Source organism: Equus przewalskii, chromosome 9 (genome assembly GCF_037783145.1).
Source record: "Equus przewalskii isolate Varuska chromosome 9, EquPr2, whole genome shotgun sequence".
Classification (NCBI taxonomy): domain Eukaryota; kingdom Metazoa; phylum Chordata; class Mammalia; order Perissodactyla; family Equidae; genus Equus; species Equus przewalskii.
Genome location: NC_091839.1, coordinates 22682408 through 22708380, shown reverse-complemented (window position 1 = coordinate 22708380; position 25973 = coordinate 22682408). Strand labels below are relative to the sequence as shown.

At 58.5% G+C, this 25973-nt stretch overlaps 3 protein-coding genes across 16 annotated transcripts in view; 2 read left to right on the top strand and 1 right to left on the bottom strand.

Moving 5' to 3' along the window:
• TMC4 (transmembrane channel like 4) overlaps positions 1-5468 on the top strand; it is a 12040-nt gene extending 6572 nt beyond the window's left edge. Inside the window, exons 6-15 of one of the 2 annotated variants that reach the window (XR_011543885.1) lie at positions 1449-1596; positions 2219-2386; positions 2619-2782; positions 3039-3165; positions 3449-3546; positions 3872-4055; positions 4471-4573; positions 4668-4823; positions 5015-5093; positions 5197-5468. Coding sequence is in view for 1 of the 2 variants with exons in the window: in XM_070633372.1 (XP_070489473.1) it covers positions 1449-1596; positions 2219-2386; positions 2619-2782; positions 3039-3165; positions 3449-3546; positions 3872-4055; positions 4443-4573; positions 4668-4823; positions 5015-5093; positions 5197-5265 (1324 nt within the window). In the remaining variant the exon portion in view is untranslated. Of the gene's footprint in view, positions 1-1448; positions 1597-2218; positions 2387-2618; positions 2783-3038; positions 3166-3448; positions 3547-3871; positions 4056-4442; positions 4574-4667; positions 4824-5014; positions 5094-5196 lie in introns of both variants that reach the window. The other variant, XM_070633372.1, reaches the window with a different exon arrangement.
• On the top strand, positions 5361-10108 carry LENG1 (leukocyte receptor cluster member 1). Its single transcript, XM_008528201.2, has 4 exons — positions 5361-5966; positions 6928-7107; positions 7738-8000; positions 8708-10108. Exons 1-4 carry the CDS (start codon positions 5835-5837, stop codon positions 8925-8927), a joined length of 795 nt encoding a protein of 264 aa, XP_008526423.2. The 5' UTR covers positions 5361-5834; the 3' UTR covers positions 8928-10108.
• Positions 8959-25973, bottom strand: CNOT3 (CCR4-NOT transcription complex subunit 3). 13 transcript variants are annotated; one of them, XR_011543882.1, is made up of 18 exons: positions 25669-25945; positions 21096-21170; positions 20910-20977; positions 20591-20665; positions 20353-20442; positions 19971-20099; positions 19775-19870; positions 18278-18500; positions 18050-18183; positions 17543-17599; positions 15703-16093; positions 15491-15614; positions 14456-14654; positions 12338-12437; positions 12046-12244; positions 11493-11708; positions 10788-10913; positions 8959-9335 (listed from the first exon to the last, which is right to left on the bottom strand). XR_011543882.1 is itself a non-coding variant. In XM_070633367.1 (18 exons), exons 2-18 carry the CDS (start codon positions 21118-21120, stop codon positions 9237-9239), a joined length of 2265 nt encoding a protein of 754 aa, XP_070489468.1. In that variant the 5' UTR covers positions 21121-21173; positions 25669-25973; the 3' UTR covers positions 8959-9236. The 13 variants fall into 13 exon arrangements, 9 of the variants coding, with proteins under 9 accessions (XP_070489468.1, XP_070489463.1, XP_070489464.1 ...); XR_011543883.1 differs by having other exon boundaries at positions 18278-18497; XR_011543881.1 differs by having other exon boundaries at positions 21096-21173; positions 25669-25934.

Below are 25973 nucleotides of genomic sequence, written 5' to 3'. Positions count from 1 at the left end.
CAGCTTCCACAGAAACCAATAAGGAGATAAGCTTCAAGACAGACTGTTAAATAAAGAAGCAGATCAACAATTTCAGTTTGGGAGCAATACTATATAGAAAACGAATGGGATGGTGTGAAAGAGAAGGGATCAGCACGTTTCCTCTGATAAAAAAGGAAAGGCCAAGTAGGAAATATTTTCATCTTTGCCAGCCAGAAGGTCTCTGTCTCAGCTAAACTCTGCTCTTGTAGGGCAGGACTATGTAACAAGTGGGCGTGGCTGTGTTCCAATAAAACTTTATTTGCAAAAACAGCATTTGGTCCATGGGCCATAGTTTGCCACCCCCTGTGATAGCAAGTAATGGATGGGGATCCTCATTAGATGGACTGATCGGTAAAGGACTCTCTGAGGAGGTGACCTGTAGATGGAGACCAGAAAGATGAGAAGGAGCCAGTCAGGTGAACGGCCAAGACAAACGCGTTCTAGGCAGAGGGGACTGCAGGTGCAAAGGCTCTGTGGTGGAAAGAGGTTTGGAGTGTTGTGGAAAACGAAAGGCCTGTAGTAAGAGGAGGAGGCACAGGATTTGAGCCTCGAGAAGTAGGTGGAGACCAGATCAGGTGGCCCCTGGCTGGCTGTGCTATGAAGGAGCCTAGACTTCAAAAACAAGAAGCCGTGGAATAGGTTTTAAAGTGGAAAACCTCTGATCTGTATAAAAAGAAGGTTCCACTGGCTGAAGACAGAATGGATTCCAAGAGGGCACAGGTGGAAGCAAAGAGGCCGGGCGGGGGGGGGGGGGGCGGCGTCTTCTGTAGTTGTCCACTGGGGAGGTGGTGGGAGCCTGCACCAGGGCAGTGAAGGTGGATGTGGAGTCTCTGCCCAGTTTTCTCTGTTTCTTTTCCTTTCACTGGTTCTCTGTCACTTCCCTGGGTCTTTCCCTCCCTCTCTAGAGTTTCTTTATCTCTCCCTACCCCTTCTCTGACTCTCTGTCCTCCTTTTTCTGGGTCTTTCTCCCCCACCCGCCTTCTCTGGATGTCTGTCCTTCCCCCACTCTTGAGTCTCTGACCCTCTCTTTCTAGATCTCCCCTCGCCAAGTCTTTGTCTCCCTTTCTCTGAATCTCTGTCCCCTGTGGGGTCTCAGCCTCCTCTCTAAATGTCTGTCCCCAGGGTCTTTGTCCCTCTCACTCTGGGTCCCTGTCACCTTCTCTCTGGAGCTCTGTCCCTACCTCCTAGGTTTCTGTCTGTCTCATTTAGGTTTCCATCCTCCTTTGGGTCTCTCTCTGAATCTCTCTCTTGGTCTTTGTCCCCCTGACCGGATCTCTGCCTCTTGGACTCTTTCTCCACCAGGTAGCAGCTTGACGAATGCCAGAGGTCTTAGGGTTCATTTTCCCTGTTTGTCCCATAAGAGGGGTTGCGTCCCCTGCTCACGGCTATCCTGCCACACCCCGTCTCTCGGGTCTCCTCTCTCTCAGCTCCGTGTCCGGACTGAAGCAGACGTTATTGGCGGAGTCGGGGGCCCTGACCAGCTACAGCCACCGGGTGTTCTCCGCCTGGGATTTTGGCCTCTGCGGGGATGTGCACGTGCGGCTGCGCCAGCGCAACATCCTATTTGACTTGCAGGTGGGCTTGGGAGCCCGGGTCTACAACTAGATGTGGTCCAGAGGGGGCGGGGCTGAGAATGGGCGGGCCTAGAGCAGGGATGGGGCTTCGGGAGAGATGCTGGGGGCAGCTTTCCTCTAAGGAGGCGGGCCTTGGAGGATGAGCTGGTTGGGAGGAGGCCACAGTAGGGATGCCTGAGGTCAAAGAGTACAGGAAAAAAAGCAAGCAGCAGGAAAGGGGCGGGGCCTAAAGCTCCTTGGTTCAAAATTCAGAGAAGGGTGTGGCCAGAAAGGGCTGGCGAAAGTAGAACCGGAACTCCTCACCTGACATGAGTGCTGGGCGGGGCCGCGGAGGGGAGCGGCATGCGATGATGGGCGGGGCTTGGGTGCTGAGATGGGCGGTGGAGGGGCGGGGCGTGCTGGGCGAAGCCGTGGAGGGGTGTGGCTTCGGGTGTTGGGCGGGGCCGTGGAGGGGCGGGGCCAGACCTAAATGGTCTTGGGGAGAGCCCTGGATGGGCTGGGACAAGGATTACAGAAGTCCTTAGAGGGGCAGTACTGCGTCAGTTTGAATTGAGGGCTCTGGACCACCCACCCGCACGGGCCTCGGGGACTAGAACTCAAATGGACGTCTCTCCTGGCCTCAGGTGGAGCTGGAGGAAGCCGAGTTGCGACGCCAGGCTGCTTTGCGGACCCTGGGCCAGCATGCCAAGCTGTGGTCGGTGCGGGTGCTGCTCAACCTGCTGGTCCTCGCGCTCCTGGGGGCAGCCTTTTACGGCGTCTACTGGGCTACAGAGTTCACCGTGCAGCTGCAGGTGTGGAGGGTCACGGGGGAGGAGGGTCTGGGGGTCCTGGAACCTACGTTTCCAAGGGAGGAGACGGAGGCCTATGATTTCTGGGACCTTAGAGAGGAGGGATGTGGGGGAGGGGGGTTATGTTTGGACCTCGGACTTTAGGATCCTGAAGGGAGTAGGGGCTGGGGGAGGATGGCAAGCGTGGCTCCTCCAGGACCCCGAGCCTCTTCTCTTGGCCCATCCTGCCTCCCAGGAGGTGTCCTATGTTCAGCAGTTGCCGCTGCTAAAGCTCGTGGTGAATTACCTCCCGTCCATCTTCATCTCCGCGGTCAACTTTGTGCTGCCACCCGTGTTCAAGCTCATTGCCCCGCTGGAGCGCTATACCAGGAGCCGCCAGATTGTTTTCATCCTGCTCAGGTTCCAGCCTTCTGGGGTGGGCTGGGGATGATGGTGGGACCAATCTAGGGACATTGCTTCTAGCAGATAAGGCGTGGAAATCCCGAGGATGTGGGATCCAATGAGATCTGGATTCAGATCCCGATTCTCTCTGTCGCTGAACCTGTTTCTTTTTCTGTGAGGTGGGGGGAATTGTGAGCGTGTTCCACGCAGGAGGGTCCTGGCTCCTGGTGGGCACTCGGTTAGTGCTGATTCCCTTTTTCATTCCCCTTGCCAGCACCATAGTTCTCCGCCTGGCCTCTCTGCTGGTCCTGCTCTTCTCTCTCTGGAATCAGATTACTTGCGGGGGCAATTCGGAGGCTGAAGACTGCAAAACCTGTGGCTACAATTACAAAGAAATTCCAGTGAGGAGGCCAGGGGGCCGGGACTCCTGGGTCCTTGGAGGAAAGCAGGAGCTGGGTGGGTCCAGACTCCTGGTTTGGGAGGAAGGAGGAGCTTGGCTGCTAGAACAGCCTCCTCTTGAGGACGGAAGTATGGATGTTTGAAAAAACTAAGGACCCCCCCCCACCCCCGCCTGAGTCCTCTGCTATTGATAAGCCTATTGATCATATGCTTGTGATTCGGGGACTTGGATGCTTGGACCTCCAGACGCCAGGGCACTTTCTGACACTTTTCTTCCTTCCTCAGTGCTGGGAGACTCGGGTGGGGCAGGAGATGTACAAACTCCTGATCTTTGATCTGCTGACCGGCGTGGCAATCTCGCTGTTCATCCAATTTCCTCGGAAGTGAGAGCCCCGCCCCTCACTCTGGCCCCGCCCTATTGGAACTGGCCCCGCCCATCCCCCTGGGATCTTCCTCTTTGCCCCGCCCCCTTTCCTAGCCCCACCTCTGACTGCTCAGTTTCTTAGCCCTGAGTCTGCAGACTCCCCCCCCCCCGCCCCCCATATATTAGGTAGTTCCCTCTGGCCCTGCCGTCTTGACACCCACCTCCAGAACCTTGAAAGCTCCGCCCCTTGTCAGATAGGCTCACTTCTCATTGGTGGGCGGGACGGTGGAGGCGGGAAAATCCGAGCGGGTGCGCCTCTGACTTGGCCCGGCCCCGCCCCTTAGGCTGTTCTCTGCGCTCTGTCCTGGAGCGCTGGGTCGCATGGTGGGGACTCAGGAGTTCCAGGTGCCCGACGAGGTGCTGGGGCTCATCTACGCGCAGACAGTGGTCTGGGTGGGGAGTTTTTTCTGCCCTCTACTGCCCCTGCTCAACACGGTCAAGTTCCTGCTGCTTTTCTATTTGAAGAAGGTGAGGGGTGGCGGGAGCACCCTTGGGTCTGAAGCGGGAGGTATTGGGGCGTGGACTCCTGGGTCCTGAGGTGAGGGAGGGGACTGAGGGATGTGACTCCTGGGTCCTGGGGGAGGAGGGTGCGAGGGGCCCCGGACTACTAGATCTTGAGAAAGGAGGGGGCTGGAGGACAGACTCCTGGATGTCAGAGAAGGAGAGGTCTAGGGCATCCCAACTTTTAGGTTTGCGGGAAGAGGGCACTCAGGCTTCTGGGTCTGATGGTGGGAAAGGATCGGGGACTGCTGGATCCTTACTGAAGAGGGGGCCAGGGGCCAGGACTCCTAGATGGTGACGAAGGAGAGGCCAGGCTCAGACTCTTGCGTCTCAGATTCTCTCCTTCCTCGCCAGCACACCCTCTTCTCCACCTGCTCCCCAGCCTCCCGCACCTTTCGGGCCTCCACGGCGAATTTCTTTTTCCCCCTGGTCCTTCTCTTGGGTCTGGCCATCTCCACCGTTCCTGTGCTGTGTAGTATCTTCCTGTAAGTGTGAAAGGTGCTGCCTCTTTCTCCCTCTGCCCTCACCCAGGGTTCTGACTCTTGGCCATCCTTGAGCTCTGCCTGTATTTAATTTCAGGATCCCGCCTTCTAAGCCGTGTGGTCCATTCCGGGAGTTGTCATCCATCTGGTCTCAGATCCCTATATCGATTTCCAGCCTCTCTCAGACCACCCAGAACTTCCTCTTCTTCCTGGGGACCCAGGCTTTTGCTGTGCCCCTTTTGCTGATCTCCAGGTGAGGGGGAGTTTGAATGTGTGTGATCTGGGGCCCCCGCTGCCTGTGTCCGAGAGAGGAGGGGGCTGGGAACCTGGACTCCTGGCTCTGAAGAGGGGTTTGGGGGTCTAGACCCTTAGTTTCTAATGAGCCATACGTTGAAGATATTCTAAAAGGGTTTGGAGAGTGGCTTTCATTCCTGTCTCTTCTAGCGTCCTGATGGTGTATACCCTGGCCCTGGCTAACTCATATGGACGCCTCATCTCTGAGCTCAAGCGTCAAATAAAGACGGTGAGCCAGGCCAGGTCCCTGGGAAGGGGTGCTGGGGGATGTAAAGGGACATGGGGGAGAGAAGGTCTGTCTCACCTCCACCTCTCTTTACCCTCTACCCCAGGCGGCGCAGGATAAAGTGTTCCTGGCACAGCGTGCAGTGGCGCTGAGCTCGGTCCAAGGGGCTCTTTGACCTCCCCAGCCTGGCTCAGGGTGACAGCCCACTTTCAGACCCAGACCTGCCCCCAGATCCTTTGCAAGCCTCGGCCATGTCATCGGTAAAATAGGAGATCTGGAGAAGACCCTACGCCCTTCCAGCCCTAGAATTTCGCTGCCAGTCCCGGACTCCCCAAGGAACCTCTTTCTTGTATCAATAAACACAGCCGAGGCTGCTGAGCGCTCTTTGAAACTTGCGCCCTGAAGCCTGGGGGCAAGGCTTCCGCGGGGAGACAAGCCAATCAGATGTATTGGCCTCGGGAGGGACTCGACGGGCGTGCTAGCCAATCGGCGGCGGCGTCCGGTAGCGTCGGGGGCGGGGACATTTGTGATTGGTCCGGAACCTCGATGAGAGGCAGTCGCTAGGTGACACCAAGATTCGGGCGAGAATCTTAGCCAATCAGCTCTCGCTATAGACCTTGGGGGGCGTGTTAACTATCCCAGGACCAATCCGTGTCCGAGGCAGGAATAACAGGGCGGGGCATCCTCTCGCCAATCGGAAGTGCTAGGAGGCGGGCCTGCCAGTCTGTGAACGGCTACGACGCCATGAATATCTTGCCCAAGAAGAGTTGGCACGTCCGGAACAAGGACAATGTCGCCCGCGTGCGGCGTGACGAGGCCCAGGCCCGAGAAGAGGAGAAAGAGCGTGAGCGGAGGGTGCTACTCGCTCAGCAGGAGGTAAAGTCCGAGTGCGGCCGGGCGGGGCTCCCGGGCCCAGCGCGCAGGCGCCTGGGGAGGGACCGGAAGTGGGGGGCGGTGCAGGCGCAGTGTGTCCCCTGCGGTTGTAGGGACCGGGCGCGGGTGGAAGTACGTCCCTGTCTCCGCGGGCATCCTTTCGCCCTCGTCCTCGTCTTAGTTTCCTCTATTCGTGTACTTCACGAGGCCAGAGTAGTGCCTGGCATAGAGTAGGAACTTATGAGTAAATGAACCCCTGGGCAGTTCAAGGAAACTCGGACCACTTGTTAGTTTGCGTCCACACCCTGTTTATTGAGAGCCTACTGTATGCTCGCCCCTTACAGAGCTCTTGACTTGCGAAATCTCTCAAGCGCCGTTCGTTCTTGGAGGGGCGCTGTCACCTACATTCAGAGAAGTGAGATGGCTTCAGAGAGGAAGCCACAGCGAAATGACAGTGGGACAAGTCAATACCTCTCCGTGGGGCGAGCCCTTTCCCTGCAGCGGCCCTCCTTCCCGCTCCCTAACACCAGAGGCTCTTTATAGCGCCCCACCTGTTTGGTTTACACCCAGTTTTCAGTCCTTTAGCTGATCTGAGCCTCAGCACTGGCTGGGAGCTGGGCTTGGCTTTTAAAATTCACATTTATCAGAAATTGCAAATCAACTGCGGGTAGCGACTTGGAGCCCTGTCTGGAACTCAGAGTGCCTGTCCTAAGACCCGTTTTGGCTGCCTTTGTAGCTGTTTTTATTGTCACCCAAGATTGGGAACCCCTTTGGTTTACTGTCTGAAAGGCGTTTCCTCATTCCCCTACTCTCTCCCCAGGCTGGGACAGGTGCCTCTTCTGGGCTCCCAGTGCCTCTGCTCCATTCCTTGTAGCCCCCAGCACCGTGGATGGTGATTTTCTGTGGTCGGCACCGACTCCCAGTTCCTTCTGAGTGTTCTGCCTGTAACTTTCTTTTCCCCCAGGCCCGCACAGAATTCCTACGGAAGAAAGCCAGGCATCAGAACTCGCTACCTGAGCCTGGAGCAGCAGAGGCAGGAGCCCCAAGTTCTGGCCCTGTGGACCTGTTTCGGGAGCTGCTGGAGGAAGGGAAAGGGGTGACCAGAGGCAATAAAGAGTACGAGGAAGAAAAGCGACAGGAGAAAGTAAGCTGGCTTTGCCCACTTCATCACGTCAGTCAGGGATAGAGCTGGGGGAGGGGCACTCTGCCCTCAGGTGTGACTGGCAGGAGTAGAGGGAGAGAGTGGGGGTGAGAGAACCGAAACAGCGCTCAACAAGTGGCGAGTATTGCTATCCCAGCCCGCCAGGCTTAGGAAGTGGGTCTCCAACCTGATGTCAGGCGCTAAAGGGATTTGGGAAGTGTTAGGGAGCTTTGTAGAGTGTAGATCAGATTCTGTCACTCACCTGCTCTCAGGGATTTCTCGTCAGACTCTGATGGCCAGCCCCCTGCCTCGGTCCCTCCTTTGCCTTGTTTGCTTTTTTCAGGTTTTTCTTCAATTAATCTCCCTGAAGGTGCCACCTTTGAACCCTAGAGCAGCTCCATCCCATCCTCCATTTCCCATGCTTTTTGTTACTGAACCTGCCGTTGTCCCTCCGGGGCAGGAGCCCACCTGTGTTGGTCTGTTGTGTCCCCAGCACATGGCAGAGTTGGCTCATGACAGGCCCTCAACACCTGTTAGCTGAATGACTGGTTCTGTGTCCCCACTGTCACATCTAAGGCTCCCTGAGGGGAGACAAACTTGACATTGTCTCTTCCATCTTTTCCGGCCCCTCAGGAGAAGCAAGAGAAGGCTCTGGGCATCCTAACGTACCTGGGCCAGAGTGCAGCGGAAGCCCAGACGCAGCCCCCTTGGTACCAGCTCCCCCCTGGGCGAGGGGGCCCCCAGCCTGGCCCAGGACCAGATGCGAAGATCAAGAACCGCCTAGACCCTCTGCGGGAGATGCAGAAGCACTTGGGGAAGAAGAGAAGGCACAGTGGTGACGACAGTCGTTGCAGCAAAAAGGAAAAGGAGGGGTCTGAGAAACATCGGCCCAAAGAGTAAGGAAGCCTGCTGGGGCCCATGTGGGCACCAGGGACACTCCACCCGCGACAGAACACGAGGTCAGGGGCTGGCTGGGTAGAGACGTGGTTCTCAGCATGTGGCCCGGCGACCCCGGGGGTAGTGACACCTCTCATAACACCTGTTTTGATATCACCATCACTTAACTTTTTCACTCTCATTCTCAAGTGGTTTCCAGAGGCTCCGTGATGTGAGAAAACGCTACTGCTTTGATGGCTAGTGGAATGTTTGTTTTCAAGATTTCTTAGTATTAACAGATAAAATTCACTGAAACAAAAACTCTCAGAGGCCCACAATTTTTGAGAGACCAAAGAGCTTGAGAACCATGGGGCTACATAAAAGCGGATTTGTGCCCCAGGATGCCAGGACCCCTCAGCGAAGAGCGTAGACTGACCAGTCTCCTTCCTTCTACGGAAGGGGGAGCTGAGGCCGAGAGCGCCAGGGTGTGCTGAGTCACACAGCTGATGAATAGTGGCTTTTCTGAGGGGCACATAACTGTAAAGCCTGGGGAGGCCCAGGTCCTCGCCCCTGGCAGGTGAGGCCAGCTCCTGGGTCCCAGCAGCCCTCAGGAGCTGAGCTGGGAGCACGGCACACGCAGGCAGGGGCTCCAGGTGCAGCTCCCTCTTGGCAGAGGGTGGGTCCTTCCAGGGCTCCTAGCTTTCTGACTGGACTCCTTTCCTCGCAGACCCCCGTCCCTGGACCAGCTTCGAGCCGAACGTCTTCGGCGAGAAGGGGCTGAGAGGGCCCGTGCAGAGGCCCTGCTGGCCCGGGTCCGAGGCACAGCACCCCAGGAGGATCAGCCAGAAGAGGCAGACGATCGGCGGAGGCGGTACAACTCCCAGTTCAACCCCCAGCTGGCCCGGCGCCCCCGGCGGCAGGACCCCCCCTGGCTCACTGACTCCTGAGGGGTACAGGAGAGGCCGCTGCTGCCAGCCGTCATATAAAACTATTTATTCATAAATATTTTCCAAAATGAAAATAGGTTTACCAAAAAATGTCCCTCACTGGGGAGGGGAGGAGGGGGCAGCCCTCGCCCCCGGGCCCCCAGGGCGGGGCTGAGAGGAAGACAAAACCTCCCGGCCCCCTCCCTGCTTCCTGGGGGAGGGGGCTGCCCCATGGCCTGGGGCCTCCCCCCAGTCTTCCAGGGCAGGGCCCTCACCTGGGCAGGGGGATCAGCATGCGGGGGGAGGGGAGGGTGGAGGGAGGGGCCGGTGTCACTGGAGGTCCCGGTCCTCCAGGTAGCGGTACTCAAAGGTGAAGCCTTCCTTCTTCCGCTGGCCCCACTTCTCGTAGTCAAAGTAGATGTAGGTGCCCTGGCCGGGGGAGAAGGCGGTCAGTGAGTGGACGAGGAGGTGGTCAGGGATCTGGGCCGGACCAACAGACAGAGGGGACAGTTCTTAGGGCCACGGATGTGCCAGGCACCAGGCCAGCTGCCCTGCATGCATTCGCCGTCTCACTCCACCCTCACAATGCTCTTCTCAGGTAGGAAAGCTCATCAGGCCCGCTTTAGAGGAAACACGGGGAGGCGCAGAACGGTCACGCCCGCGGTCGCGTGCCAGAGCTGGGCCTCAACCCGGCACATCTGCAAAGCCTTCTATTGCTTCTCACGATGGCTGCAGCTTTTGAGCACTGATCAGGTGCTGAGAACGTCACGTATGTCCTAGCATTTAGTCTTCACAAAACCCTTGCGGCCATTCCCCCATCCTTAGAGAATGGAACAGGCTCGGAGTCTACATCCAGGCACGCTGCCGGGACAGACGTTTTATTGGTGACAGTGACGCTGTGGGACTCTCTGAAGGACTGATGCTGTGAAATATACTAACTCGGAGGATTACTTTTGGACCAAACCAGGATGGGCAGGAAGTCTGTGGCTAGTGTCAGAGGACACAGTGGGAATGGGGCTGGGTTCTGCATGAATGTCTGAAATGCTTCAAAGAACTGAGGGGGGGGGACTGAGTTCTCTGAGGACAAGGACCTTGTTCAGTACTTGGCATCAGGCGAATATTTGGTGGAAAAAACCACTGTGAAACAGAACACACCAACTGAAAGTAATTTGAAACAAAATACAATACGCCCATGACACTTACTACGTAACAGGCACCATTAAGTACTTACATGTTATTAACTCATTTAATCCTTATAACAACTGCATAAGGCGGGTCCTGTCACCCCGTTTTTACACATAAGGAAATGGAGACACAGGTTCAAGTGATCTGCCCAAGGTCACCCAGCTAGAGTTGGGTTCAAACCCAGGTAGTCTGGCTCCAGAGTGTTTGTGAGAAGTGGGAGGTTCCAATTAATTACCAGAACATGAGATGGTCATTAGAAAAAATGGCTTCCCCATTTGTATTTGCTGAGCCCCTGCTCTGCTGGGTGCTGGGGACATGGGGGGAAGGAGACTGACAAGGTCCCTGTGCAGTGCAGCCCATGGTCGTGGGTCATAGACACCACACACCCCACCGTGCCAGAGGAGGGGCGCACAGCGCACGCACAGGCTGTGTGGCTGGGGAAGGCTCCTTTGAGGAGGGGACATTAAGGCTAGGACTTATGGGGTGACTGGGAGTTGGCCAAGTGAAGAATGAAGATGACAGTGGCTCAGGTGAACAAATGGCCCAAGGAACCAAGCTGGCTGAAGGCTGGTGGTGAAGGGAGAAGGGGGAGGCAGGAGAGGCCAGCAGGGGTGCGATCCTGACCGTGGAGGGAGGACTCTACCCTGACTCCACCAGCGGGACCAGAGTGGGCGGGGCACAGGGAGGGGCCCTCACCTGCTCGAACTCATCAGTGATGGTCTTGGGCTCCTCATGCCTCTGGAACCACATCATGTACTTGGTGTGGAATCGCCACGACTGCTTCTTTAGGGCCTTGGCTGCCAGGTACTGCGCCTTAGTGCCCTGGGGGAGGAAGGGTGGAGCGGGGGATCAGGGGGCCCCCAAAATGGGAGGGGTCGAGGGGAACAGGGCAGGGCATCAGGGCTGACCCCGGGCCCCGCCACAGACCAAGGGTGGGCTGGACAGTCCAACTAGGAGATGGGCTGGGGCACACAAACGTACCAATGCTGGTCAGAAGGAAAATGAGACAGGAGGTGGAAATTGCTTTCAGAGAAGCTTTGAGAAGGAAAAGAAACTAACGTGTGATGAGAGCTGAGAGGAGGCAATTTAGAAAGTTTCCCACGGTGGGATGAGGGTGAATGTGCTCCGTGACTCACTGGGGTCAGGCAGAGGTCGGACAGTTCCCTAGTGGTCTCCAGGGAGGCTCAGAGATGTGCCAGTAAGCAGTGTGCAGGGAGAGCTGAGATTAAACTGGGCACGGGCACTGTGGGCCATGCTGGAGGGTGACTGGACAGGGGGCTGGGGCTGCCTGGCCCTAACCTCTGCACTGGAAGTGGGGACAGGGGCAGGTTGGGGGGGGGGGGCCCGGGACTCGGGGATGGGGAGGGGGTGCGGTCCCAGTGGCCGCAGTGGGGCACCCACCTCGCCCCTCCAGCCCGAGGGGGGACGGCGGCGGTGGCGGCGAAGCCGGGGGGCCCGAGGCTGCCCCGGGGGCCCTGCTGTACCTCCAGATAGTAGAAGATGAAGAAGAGCGTCTCAGTCGACAGGCGCTGGTAGAACTCCACGGTGTCCGAGTGTGGGGGTGGCATCTGGTGGTGGTAGGGGGGCGTCGGGCAGGGGTTCCGGGGCAGGTACTGCCTGTGGGGCACAAGAGGGTTAGTTCCAGTGCCCACCAGCTCCTGCTGTCTCGAGGGTGGGCAGAAACCCACCCCCTTATCTGCCCACAGCCTCTCCATTATCAGGGAAGGCAGAACCTGGCCTCCCTGCTCCCCACCTTGCATACGTCAGTGGGAGCTTTGGGCTACCTCATCACCCCAATATTGAACTCCACAGTCCTCGCCTCCTGTGGAGAGCCCCAAGGCAGTTGCCCAGCAAGCTTTACCTAGTCTCTCAGGACTGGGAACCAGATCCCCATCGTGGCCTCCTCCCTCAGACTCGGGTCCCAGCCCCCAGCCCCACGCCCGCAGCCCCTCACCGGATACGCTCGGAGTCTGAGGGGTGGGGCATGTGGTGCCAGGCGGCCTCTTCCATGGCCTGCTGGTAGAGCTGCTCCTTGGTGAGGGGCACAGGCCCCAGTGGACACACACCCAGCGACAGCGGTATGTTCACCTCCGAGAGCTGTAGGGGTGGCTGGGCCGAGGCCGGGGGAGCCGACGTGCTGCTCAGGATGATGTCTGTGGGGAGGGGCAGGGCCGGGCCCTCAGGTGAGGCTGGTGTGGGGCCAGCCTCTCCTCGCTGGGCTGCCTCCACCATGCCCGGACCCTCACCTCGTTCGGTCAGGTGCAGCGTCGGCACAGGGTCCTCGATGCCCGAACTGATGGCTGCCCGCTCTGCCATGGACTTCAGAGAGCTCAGAGGCTCAGGGGCCTGGGGAGGGAAGAGGTGCCTAGCCTCAGGCTGCGGGGCAGAGAGCTGGTACAGTACTTACAGGTCCTGACACTCTCACCTGCTCTAGTGGGAGGGTCAGCTAAGCAGAGGCCGTTAGTATAAAGGAATGTTCACAGCCGCCCCCAACACTGAGGAGAAAAACAGGACACAGGGAGCCACCCACTGAAGAGGAGAGCCTAGTAGGTGTGGGCCCTACTATGCAATACCGTGTGGTGATGCTGAAGGTACATACTACATATGACGACACACTACAGAGGAAAGCCCAAGCAGCAGCACTTGGTGCACCACTCCTGTCACAGGAGACACAGTGGCACGCACCTCTGACACACCTGGAGAACACCCACTCACTGCCAGCTGCACACATGATGTCACTAAGGAGGCAGATGTCCGCATCTACCCCCTCTGCTGCTGGCTGGCATGGGGCCACGCGGCAGGCTCCTGCCAACTCGGGAATGCCATTTCCTCGGTGGTAAGATAAAACTGGACCTCCAGCCCCGAGGCCGCAGCCTAGAGCAGTCAGGGCTGACTCCTCCATCCCTGCGTAGCAGCAGTCTCCTGAGCCCTGCTCCCTTCAGTCACCGAGGTGTCTCTGTCGTGCTTGAATCTCCCTTGGAGGGCTGTCCCCCTACCATGCCCCCATAGCTGGGCCTGTCCTCTCCCGCCCAGACCTTCACACCACCCCTCCCCTCATCCTGTTCTCACCAGCTCTGGAGGGGCCTTTCCAACCAGGTCTTTTTTTGTCCTCTCTCCACTCAAAGCTTTTCCAAGCTCCCCCCGTCACCCACCCCACTAACCGTTTTTTTCTTTATGTTATGGACCCCTTTTGAGAATCTCAAAGCTACTGATCCCTTTCTCCAGAAAAATGGACACACTGAACTTCCTGTCCATCATCCCTCTTATGCTTGAGTGCTTACTCTTTGGGCCAGAAACTGTTCCAAGAGCTACATGTATGAAGATGACAGCCTTCCAGAGAATCCAGTCACGCTGAAAGTGTAAGAGAGATCACTTCTGTTTTCCAGATGAAGGCAGGCACCCAGGACAATCCTTGGGCCTTGGACCTGGGCAGTCGGGCACTCTCACCCTGCCTCCTACACAACCCAGGTGAAAAGACACTGGCCCAGGAAGTCTACCTGACGTCCTGCTGCTGCCATTCCAGACCCTGGCCATCGGCACCCCAGTGCCCACTCCAGAGACACCCCTCCATCACAGCTTTGCAGCCAGCCTGCACCTTCTCCTGCAGAATAGACACCCCTGTCCTCCTCTCTCTGCTGAGCCCCGCCCAGCCTTCTACCTACCACTCCAACGTCAGCCCCTCCTAGAACGGCACGGGAGAACCACTCCTCCTGATAGCCTTTCCTGCCACTGGGACCCCAGCTGCCCAGGTCTGGGTCCTAGCTTAGGTATCACTCCCCCAAGAGGCCTTGCTGGGCCATCTCCCCAAGTCAGATGTGCCTGTGTGGGTCCACAGCACCCTCTGCCCCAGCCCTGACTAGACACGCCCTGTACCGTCGCACTCCGCTCCATGTACACAGAAGGCAGGAACTGGGTGCGTTCACCTAGCACAAACATGGCTCAGAGCAGACGTCAACAGTGTTTTCTTGACTTAAATGGTTTCTTCCAAGGAAAAGGATGGTGAGCTGGACAGTGGGTCACGTGGCGTAGAGTGGTGTATCTTAAGAGGAGAAGGGGCTGGAGACTGAGGGCTGGAGGGGATGATGGTGGACACTTGGGGAGCAAGTGAGCCAGTACCACCAGGAGCAAGGGCGGGAACCTGGAGGGCAGACAGGTCTGGGGGCGGGAGAGAAGAGAAGCCCAGAGACAAGGTGAAGGGAGACCTGGAGGAGAAGCAAGTGCACCACGGGCAGAGAGCCAGAGCAGAGAGCAAGGGGTGGAGGTGGCAGGCAGAGACCTGGAGAAAGGGGACAGCGAATGTCTGGAGTGCAGACGACATGGCCAGGACACAGACTTGGGGCCTGCTGGGGACATGCGGGGCCCACCTTGATCTCCGGGGCGGTGCTGAATTGTGGAGGTCCGTTGAGCAGGGCGCCGGCTGCCTTGGCCTCGCTGAAGCTGGGCGTTGGGGAGCTGGGAGGGTTCACAGGTAGTGGCACCAGGAGGCTGGGTCCCCCCGCGTTGTTCCCTGAGCCTGGGGCCACGCCCCCAGCACCTGTTGGGGCTGCCGCACTGGGTTCCTTCCTGGGGAGAGGACAAGGGAGGGGGGCTAGAAGGGGGCCCCTGAGGGTGAGATGGACAGGAAGGCTTGGGCGATCAGGGGAAGGAGTCAGAACAGGGAGAACACAGAGAGACAGGACCTGGGAGGGCTTAGGGCAAAGGCAGAACCAGCCCCTGGGATCATTTCCTATCAGTAAAGAAGAGCTGTGGAGCTGGGAATGAGGATCCTCAGGATGCTCCAACAGAGACCACATGGCTGAATGTGCACTAGGAAACAGGCTTTCTGGAATAGTCCATGGAAGTGGAGGGTGTGGGAAGTGAATGTTCCAAGCACAAAACAAGCTGCCTTGGACAGATGCCCCCTTGGGCTCGTCCTCCCCCATCCCACACAGGAGGGTAGGCGCTCTCTTGGGGCATTCTTCCAGAAAATGCAGACCCAGTGGATCAGTTTCATCTAATATTTGGAGGGATGGCTGGGGAGGGGGAGGACGACTTTGGGATCTTTCACTTAGCCCTCCAATGGAGTCAGGTGGGCCCTGGAGCAAGTAACAGTAAAGTGGGGAGCACAAAACCAGAGCTCCTCCAGGAAAGGGAAAGTCAGAGCGCCTTCCAACAGGTCACCAAGGGGTGTGGGGCTCTGAGAACAATCCCAATTAGATGAGGAATGTTTTACGATATTCCTGAGGGCAAAGCTGGAGGACATATAGATACAAGCGTCCCAGCTGGAAAGAGGAGGGGACACAGCACCTAACCAGGTGAGTGAGACACACAGCGTGTGGGGAAGACCCAACTGGCAAGAGCAGGGAATTTTGTGCCAAAAGGCCGCTTGTCCACAACCCTGCCGAAGGCCAGACACTCACGAGGTGCTGGGAGGTGGGTTGTGAGGGCCAGATGGAGGGCCCAGAGCCTGGCTGCTGGAGTTGTTGCCCCCACTGTTGCTGAGAGCCACCTCCGCCGGGCTGTCTGCCACCACGGAGCTATAACCTGGGGGAAGGAAGAGGGAAGAAAGGGGCTGTCAGCAGCTACCCCAGGACCGCGCCCCGCCCCTGCTTCCCGCAGCCTCCCCGCTTACTGGTGGCACCGTTCTGCTTGCCAGCGCCTCCACCTCCACTGCTGTTACTACTGCTGCTGCCTCCTCCACTGCCTCCACTGCTGCCTCCACCTCCCCCACCAGGCTGGACGCTGGGGGGCCGGGGCTGGGCGGCGCTGGGCCCAGTGGGGGCTGGCGGAGCCACTGCCTGGGCGTAGGGGGCGGGAGTGCCCGAGTTGTGGCTGGGAGCGGGGCTGGCCTTGGGGCCCAGGGCACTTGGGGGCGCTGCTGGGGCGGGGGCCCCGTTGTTGCCGGGGGTGGTGCTCAGGGCAGAGGCAGCAGGTGGGGGGCCAGAGGGGTAGCTGGGCGGCACAGCTGGGGACTGAGGGTGCTGGTTGCTGTGGACAGGCTTGGAGCCGTTTTTGGCTGGAGACTGCGGGTGGGAGAGAAAAAGAGGGTCAGGAACCAGCGGGCCAGGAGGTCTGCCAGGCCTCCCGCAAGCCCCTCCTCCCACAAGATGGGCTCCATTGTCATCGCTGGCCTCACTGCCCCCTCCTCTCCTGGGGACCTGGGTGACCTCACTCACCCTCATGGCCTCAATCACCACCTTCATGCTTAAAACACTCATGCATTTCTAGCCTGCACCCAGCTTTCCACGTCCTGCCTGGACACCTCCCCACAATGTCCCACAGGGATCTGACACATAACTTGGGTGTAAGAGAAACCCCTCTGTCCGGCAACAGGGAGTGGTGGAGAAACACCTAAATGTCCTCAGTATGACATTAGCTGGAAGCAGCCCAAAGTCCAAGAGAAGCGAAAAACAGCTGAGAATCAGACAGTAATTCTGCACATCACTTAAAGGGTCACAAAAGCAACTCGTGGGCTGTTAGTGAGTAACACCCCAGCCAGCAGAGGCTGGTAACATGCCCACAGCAGCCCCTGCCCCAGGCTGTTGATAGACAAGCGCTCTCGGTCAACTTGGGCTGCCATCCTCACTGCCTCCTGGACTTGTCCTGATGCCCCACGGGCAGCTCACACCAACTCCCTCTGGCACCAGGCCCGCTTGCCCAGGTCCCGCACCAGCCTCAGCACCGCCTGCCTCAGGGTCCTCCTTGGGACTGGCCCTCCTGTCAGCCTAGAGAGGCTTTGGGTCCAGCAAGCTCCTGTCTAACGACCTCCTTGTTGTGCAGCAGTGTTTCCTAAAGTGTGCTCCCAGCCTGTGAGTGTTAACAGAACTCACAGGGCTCACTAGGGGAAAGAAAGAAATCCTGAGAAGTGCTTCCCCTATTGGACACTGGCAGTGTACATCATCAGTGCAGCCAAGGCCTTGAGAAGTCCCAAAGAAAAGAAACCTGTTTGGTTTTTGAGAAATCTATCATTTTTCAGGCTTGTCGGGCCCTTTCAGAGCTGGTCCACAAAGTCGGGGCCCCTCACTCAACTACCCACGGTCCTGCACTCACGGTCAGCCCTGCAGGCCTGGCCAGGCTCACCTCTCGACCCTTCCAAGCTTTCAGTCACGACTTGCCTGTGTTACCTGCTGCTACCCCACCCTGCAACATCCAGCTTTCCCCACTAAGCAAACTCAAGTCTTCCTCTCACACCCAGGGCAGGTGCCTCTGGAGCAGCATCTCCTGACCACCCAGGCCAGGCGGGCGCCCTGTGCCACCCCTTCAACTACAGCACCAGCAGTCCCTTGTTTGCCTGCCCACCCACACCTGCCCTGATTAATGCCACAGGCCTCCCTCAGGGCAGCACTACTTTCTGACCCTCCTGTGTCCCTAAAGCCCAGCACTGTGGCCATACTCAGGCCTTAATAAGCCTTTGAAAACCAACCAACAAATGAGTGACGTGCTCATCAATGTCCAATGCCCATCCCACTCACCTGGCTTACTTCACTATCTGTCGAGCGTCCCCTCTTCTTGTCATCTTCAGAATTTTCCTGAGGTGGGAGAGGCATGGTCAGAAACCCGAGACCTCTAGGACCCTGACAGATGCCAATCTCTGAACCTCCCAGGGACCTGGACCCAGCTGACTGACCTTCTGGCCCCAGTACCTATAACCTTATCTCGCTGGGGAACCTAATGAAATCCTGCTCCCCAGGGTCCTTGTCATCTGGGAACCAGCACTACCTGCCAGCCTTCTAAGGAACCAGGAAGCTGTTCTCCTTAGGGAATCCAACCCTTGATCCCTGCCCAACGCATCAGCTGCCTGAGCACTCCATGCACCGGCCTCCCACCAGACCCAGGACCCATGAAACCCAGACCCTTGACACCTAGGATCCTCAGTGCCTTGATTACTCTACCCAGGTGTTTCTGAGAGACCCAGCCCCCCACCTCCTCAGCCCTTGCCCACTATTCACTCCTCAGGGACTTAGATCCCCAGGCCTCACCGTGGTGCAGTTGGCCGGGCTGGGCGGGATGGGAGAGCTGGAGGTGGTCGAGGTGGGCGTGCTGCTTGACTGGTTGAAGATCTCATCCTCCATGTGACTGTGGCTAGGGGGGGAGGTGGCGACCAGCGCCTGTGCTGTGGGGGCAGGGTAGGGTGTGCTTAGCTGGCTCAGACGCCCTCCCACCTGGCCCTCACCACCCTGCGCTCACAGGTCAACCCAGGGCCTCACGAATGTCCTCGAGGTCCAGGTCGTCGTAGAGGAACTCATTCTCCTCGAAGTCGGGGTCCTGGGACGAGTCGACGTAGTACTCGACGTCGTCCTTGATCTTGCGGATGGCGTCGACAAGGATGGAGTCGTTGTCCAGCATGCGCAGGATGGTCTCCAACATGCGAACATGGTAGCGGTGCTTCTCGATGTGCCGCTTCAGCCCCTCGATCCGGTCCTGCTTCTGCTGGCGAGCCCAGGGCCAGGCTCAGGGGCTGCAGGGTGCCTGCCCCGGCCCCTCCTGCCCCCACAGAACCTGTCCTCAGTCCCTGACCCCTATGGAGACCCAAAGGCTCCACTCCACCCCTCTCGGCATGGGGCAGTGTGGAGTCTGCCTGCCCTCTGATCTCTGTGGGAACCCAATCTTAGGCTCCTGACCCCTCAGGGATCCCACAGCTGCCTCCTCAGACATCCCTGGAGACCTTAGAGGACCCAGAGACCCCTGTGCCTCCCCTTCAACTTGACCCTAGCTGCACCTCACCTGCCCACCCAGATCTCTCAAGTGTATTCCCCCCATCTCGGCTGAGCCCACTCACCAGCTCTGACCACCCTCTGGGATATGGAAACAGCCCCTCCCCATCTTGCTCCCACAGTAATAATGGCAATCCCCATTTGGGGAAAGCTCGCTGTCGATGACCATGAGAATCTTTGTCATCACCCTGCCCCCCATACAGATACCCCCTAGGGAGCCCAGATTCAGAAGCTTAGCACCTAGGCCCTTGGTCCCTGCCAAGGCCCCAATTCCTTGTGGGATTCGACATCTTAGCCCCAGTTCCAAATCCCCACTTTGTGCAAGGAGCTATTCTACCTCCTCTCCAAGTCCCTGGTTTACAAACCCCTCAGAGTCTCAGACGCTCAACTCTGGCACATCCCCCACTTCCCAGGCCCCCACTCCCCTCAGCTCCCTGTATTTCCTGTGCCAACACACAGACATGCTTTGCATCCCTGTGAACTCACTCTGCAATCCTGGATCTTGGGAATCTGAGTCCCTAGCACCTGGCTTTGTCCCAGACCCCTCTTCTCCTTCAGGCCGAATGAACCATTCCTCCGTGTCCCCTCTTGTCTGTACCTACTGTCCTCTCCTTAGGACCTAGGGCCCTACATGTGCTGTGAGGCCACAGCTTCAACTGCTGGACCTCCCAGCCCTGGATGTCCCTCAGGTCTCACACTTACTCTGCAACCCATGCAGAACTCAGCGCTGTCCCCCTCCACCGCTTCTCTTCTTGAGGGCCCCTTTGTACTCAGATATGCAGGTTAGACCCAAGACAGCCTCACCTGCTCCCTGCATCACCCCCAGGCAGCTGCTAGGCCCTCCTGATCCTGTCTCTTGACCCCTAGCCCCAGCTGCTGGCCCTCTCTGCCTCAGGATCCCAGACTCTGACTCCTATAGGCCAGAAGAGCTGGCCTCTCCCACTTGCCAGCCCATCTCTGTCCTCTGGGCACCTGGGTCCCCCCACTCACATCCTTGTCGCCCTTCTTCTTGCGTGTCTGCACTGACAGTGACTCCACTTCACTTTCAAACTGGTCCACCTGCATGTTTAGGGTGTCGATGGTATTCTGGGGGAGGGAGGGGGAAGGCAAGTGGTCAGTCAGAGTCTCCTCAGACGTCTGGGGGTAAGGGCCCTGAGGTCATCCCGGCTTCTCTACTCTGACTCACCGTGAGCCACTGGCCGACCTCCTCCTTCTCCTTCTGGGCAGGGTCCACCTTCTGTGCCAGGCCCAGGCCCTCCTTGCTGTAGGCTTTGGTCTTGGTCTCTCGCTCCACAACTTTGAACCGTTCCATTTGCTGTGGAGAGCGCAGTTGGCAGGGGACTCCCGAAGTGGGGAGAGGAGCCGACTAAGGGCCAGCAGACACTCAGACCTGAGCCTCGGGAGCCCAACTCTCAGGCTTCCAGCCCATCTCCCCTCCCATTCCCCTAGGTGCAGACACTTTACTTTTCTTGGGGACCTCTGGAGTCTGGTTGTTCCACCTCTGCCCTCTGGGGACCCAGGAACCCAGCCACCTCCCACCCCTCAGGTACCAGGCTCTGGACTCCTACCGTCTCAATGAGCTTGCGGTTGTCTATGAGCTGCCTCTTGTCCTTGATCTCGTTGGACGCTACCCATGTCTTGATCTGGTCCCTCAGCCGCTGCAGGTAGGAAAAGCCATACAGTCAGACTGCCTAAGGGCCCGGGCACTGAGGCCCCCAGCCGCCTCCTCTCCCTGGGACCCAGCAGTCCACTTTTCCCATTCCCGCCACCCTCAGGACACAGGAGTCCAGGCCCCCAGCCCCTCACTTGAAGCTTCTTAATCTCCTTCTTTAGGTCAGCCTCATACTTTTCTTTCTGGTTCGCGTTGGCTGCATTGTGGAGCTGAGGGATGGAGAGAACCAGGCATCAGTGTGGCAATGGCTGCCCCAGTGCCCACTCCAGTGGTGAAGCTCTAGGCTCTTTCTCTGGGGGTCAGGGACTGTTGGGACCCCCCCACCCTCGAATCCATCTCAAAGCTGCTTCTCTCAGGTCCTTAGCATCTGGACATGCAGACCCAGAGATCCTGAACCTCTTCCTGTGCTGTCCTCCCTGGAGACCCAGATTTCTAGGGCCCCAGCCCTAGTACCTTCTGCCAAATATCTTCAAACTGCTCCACGCCCTCGGACACCTTCTTGAGGCAGCGATCAATCTCACCTGGCCAGAGAGGAAGGAGGGCTGCTGTTAATATCCTGCCAAAGCAGCAGGCATCCAAAGAGGAGCTCCGAGGAGAGTGAGCACATGGCCACACAGCAGTGGGCAGTCAACACGGTACCTTGGAGTTTGCGCTTGTCCGCCATCTTCCCTGCCCTACAGACGCACTCTCTTCATACTCTCTTGGAGGCGGACGCTGCTGGGAGAGATCAGAAAGGAGTACACATTTATTTCCAGGCTGGTCCAAACCCAGAGACGTGAAGGAGGCTGGGAACAGTGGCATGCATGGGACAGTAAAGGGAAGACACATTTACTATCCGATGACAGACCAGGCCCTGTTCTCCCTGTGCTGCCTCGACTGCCCAGCACAGAGTCTGGCTCACAAGAGGACTCTGGAAGTTTGCTGAAACAAGGAAATAGATGTACTCTTTGTGTGCCTCTGACCCACTAAGTGGAAAATTCCTAGAGCATGAAGCACCTTCTCTCCAGATGACACTCAAAAGAATTCTTCAGAGCAGGAACAAATCACGCAGCACACTGACTGCTAGGGATGGAGGGAGAGACCTGGAGACCACACTTCCTGCAGAGGTGACCAGAATCCTAACACGGGGAGAGGTTACCCTGTCAGACAAGTCAGAAGACAGAGCATTTGCTCCTCATGGAGGAGAGCCTGACACTGTACGTGCAGAGCTGTGGGGGATGCCTGTGACCGTGAAGAGCTAAACCCACCCATACAGGCAGACTGGATTCAAGCAGAAGAGGGCCTTTGACCTCTACAAAGTTTATACTAGAGCAGAATCCTTAAACCAAAGGCAACAACACTCCTAACCCAAAGAGGCTGACACCAACAAGAGTTAACGGTTTGGGGGCAGAAGGCATTAACCAAAGAGGACTGCGAGAAGAGAGAACTCTTATGGAGACAAGAGAGCCAGAGGGACTCCACTGTGAGAGCGCTGTCTGCACTCACGAAGGAATTCCATATCAAATGGACTGTAACTGAGACTCAGGGAAACATGAACCATCAGGGCAAGTGCCCAATCCTGAAAGAGAGGAGCATCTCCACCCTAAGGGAAGTTTCATGCAACCCAGGGAGTCTGAGGTCTAAGCGGGGGTCACCAGGAGCTTTAGCCCAGGGGAAGCCAAATCTTAGGGCCTGACACCAAAACCAGGGGAGATCAGGAGCCTTGAGGAGAGAGGGTTATGCCAAGAGGGCTCCTGCACTGCCAGGAGAGGTCACCCCCCAGAGAGGGGCCTGTACTGAAATTCTACAGACCCAGGGCAGGGACACCCCAGAGCAGCACTAACTGCAAAGGCAGAAACGCCCTACACCAAGGACTAAGAGCATCAACCCAGAGAAAAGTCATACTAAGAGGGTCCCCACTCCTGGCAAGGGAAGAAGGTCTCAAGGACAATCCTGTCCAACAGAACTTTCCGCAGTGACAGAAATGTTCTATATCTGCGCTGTGTCACCGAACACTGGAAACAGGGCTAGTGCAATGGAAGAACTGAACTTTCATTTCTACTTTAACTAGTTGAAATTTAAATCACGTGTGGCTAGTAGTTACCACGTGGGACGGTGTCTATCAGAGAGCACGCGTTAGAACCAGAGGCCCACCACGGCCAGGGCAGGTCCCTCAACCTCAGGGAGGTTGTACTGGCACCCTCCTTAGGGACCCAGTCTGGAGGGTGGTAGTGGGTGTGGCACCTTAGACTTGAGGTACAAGTGTAATCTCCTCTGTAAAGGGCTAACCAAGAGAAATGGCAGCACCCTCCACCCAGGACCAGCTGACATGCCTAGGTGAGGCCCAATCCCGACATGAGGAAAATCCCAGCTCCAGGAAACAAAGCAGTGAGACAACAGACCCAGGAGATAGCTGCACAGAGGGGACTCAGTAAACTGAGGAGCAACTGGGAGCACACGAGGCTGGACCCCAACACTGAGGTGTGCAGCGATCCTGACCAAGAGTGGGCCTGAGCTCCAACACCCCAACACAGAAAAGCCTCTCGTTGCCTGGGAATGTTAAACACGAGCTTGCACTCCTGGCCTCCACCCCAGGAGCCCAGCAATAGGGCAGGGGCAGGTGCTCCACCCAGAGGGGGAAGACACCCAGTTTCTACCCTAAACAAGGCACCGCACTCCTTAGGGAGAAGGTGCCCTCTCCAAATCCCCACACTGTGGGGTCAGGATACCCAGACCAGGGGAGGAGGTGATACTTCCAGAGGGGAACAGAACTGTGGCAGCAAGAAGTCCTGAAGGTGTTAGAAGCAAGGTGCCAGGGGAACAAGAGCCCCAGCCCAGGAAGTGATGTTTCAGACAGAACCTCCAAGTGGGCAACAGCTGAGACCCAGAGAGAACGCCACCTGATCTGAGGGAGGCAGCTCCTCAGCTGAGAAGGCAAGTACCACAGGCCCAGGGCACTCACACCCTCTAGAGGCTGGGTACTACAGTGGGCAGGAGCCTCAGCCCTAGGGCCATACCCATCCCTCCAAAGAAATACCCCACATCAAGGTGGTACCTGTACCTTAGATCCCTCAGTGAGGGATCAGAGAGAAAGGAAGCTTGGAGCTTGAGTCTTGAAGTGGAGATGCCACCACAGAAGAACCCCACGGCTCTGGGGAATCCACCAAGATCTCCCAGGGAAGGTACCATGGCAGGCCTACTCTGAGACAAGGGGGCATCTTGGGCACAGAAGAGCTTGTGCTCTCATAGTGAGGGGTCTCAAACAGCACTAAGGAATCTGAGAATCTCAGCCCAGGAGACTTAACCAAAAGAAATTCTTTGTCCAAGAGGAAGGCACATCCCTACAAGTAAGGAGCCCATACTGAGGGGGTGGGTGAGGTAAGCAGCACGCCAGACCCGCAGGAGCCAACGACCCTAAATGAGGGCCAAGACTAACAAAGAGGTCCCAAAACTTCACCTTGGGGAAAATGACACTGTCACACAAGGAGGCCTGATGAGGAGCAGGGCAGGCGGGGCAGAAGGCTTAGTCCTGGGAAATAACACCAAGCCGTCCCTAGTCCGGGGGCTGTCCTGTGCCCATGCAGAGAGGCCCTGCACCACGAGTGAGGAGCTCTGGCCTACTGGGAAGTGATGCTGGAGGGCGATCCTTAACCCAGGAGGCTACTGACGTTGCCACACAGAGGATGAGACTCTGGAAGGCAGATGTTAGGTCCTGGGGTGGAGATAGTTACCTCCCCACTGCGAGGCTCAATACCAACGTGGGGGACTGGGAAGCCCCCTTGGCAAGGTTACAGCAGAGGGATCTTTAGTCCTCAGGAAAGTGACGACGATGGGGTCTCTCCCTAAGTCTCAGGCATCTTACACCCCTCACAGCCAGGAACCTGTGGCTCCGGAGAGAGGCAGAAGCCTTAGGCCCATGGAGTGAGACATCATGAGGAGGAGGCAGAAGCATCAGCCCTGGGCTCTGACACCTGAGAGGGTCCTTAGTCCCACAGTGGGAACACACACACTCGGGCGCAGACACCTCAAATCCAAGAGGGGCCAATACCAAGGAAGGCAGGAACCTTACCCCTAGGAATGGCAACACCAAGAAAGATTCCTCACCCTGGACAAAAAGCACAACCCCGACCAGAAAGGCCCACACCTCCCGGTACAGGGACCTCAGGTCTGGGAAGCCTCATACTCCCGGGGGGGGGGGTTCCAGCAGGGTGGGCGTGGGTAGCTGTGAGCCCCGGTCCCACCACCGCACCTCTCCACCAAGAGGGTTGCCTGGCGCTGGGAAGCTGACACATCCGCAGGGAAGGACCTGACACGAATACCCAGTGGGGTGGGAAGGATTACACCCCAACGGAGGGGCTCATGTGAACGAGGGCAGAAACCAGAGACTCGGGGAAGGGACAGCCTACACGGGGAGGGCGGTGGGGGAAGGTGTCACCAAACCCGAACCAAAAGGGCGGGAGTATTCGTGCTGAGGGAGGTGACAGTCCCTGAACGGAGAGGCGGGTACAAGAACGGGCGCTTGCACTGCCCACAACAGGGGATCGCCAGCAACGGGGAAAAAGCGGGCGCTCAGGAGGTGTCGCCCCCAGCACATGGACCCCGAGGTGGGCGAGAGGAACCCACACGGAGAGGCAGAGAGTCGGCATCCAGCGCAAAGTTTGGCGGAGGCTCCAACTGCGGGAGCCGGCAGCTCCGCTCCGGGGGCGCTCGTCCCCCACCCGTGTCCCCCGAGGACGGCCGGCATCCCGGCGCAGGGACGTGGCGGGAGCCGCGGCCCCGCCCCCACTGGGGTCCCCGTCCAGAGGGCTCGCAGCCCCGCGCCCACGGGAAGGTGGCAGCCTCGCCCCGAGACCGCCCCCCAGCACAGGGGAACGCCGCCGAGGGCCAGCACCTGCGGCCAGCGCGCCTCCATCCTTCCAGCGAGGAGCCGGGCCCGACGCGGACGGGGCTCACCCCTCACACCCCCCGGGGCCCGACGCGGACGCCACGCGGGGCCGGGTCGCGGGAGGCCCCCGGGCGCCGCCGGGGAGCGTGGAGGAGGAGGGAGCGGGGTCGGCGGGGCCGGCCGCGAGGAGCCCGCGAGCGCCGGGGGCGGGGGCGCCGCACGGGGGCGGAGGCGGCCATGTCGCGACAGGCGGCGGTGTCGCGGGGCGGGAGGCGGCGGGGAGGGCGGTCGACGGCGCCGGGGGGAGGAGGGGAAGGGGTCCGGCCCAGTCGAGCCTGACGCTCTCACCACAGGAGCTGGCGCCGCCGCTGAGGAGCTTATCGCGACAGGCGGGGGAGGCGAGCGCCCGCCGCCTTTTTCTCGCGCCCCGGGCCCGGGCGCTATCGCGATAGCGGCGCGAAGCGGAAGTGGGGTTGGGGGAAGTGGGCCCGGGGTTGTTCTGACGACGGGGTCGGGGCTCAAGGGAGGCCGCGGCGTCTGCCGATGGCTCCGCGGAAGCTGACCGGGCCCGGTCCAAGATGGCGGCGGCGGAGGAGGCCTCCCCTCCTCTCTTCTCGTCTCTGGCGCCGACCCGCCCCCGAGCCCCGAATATA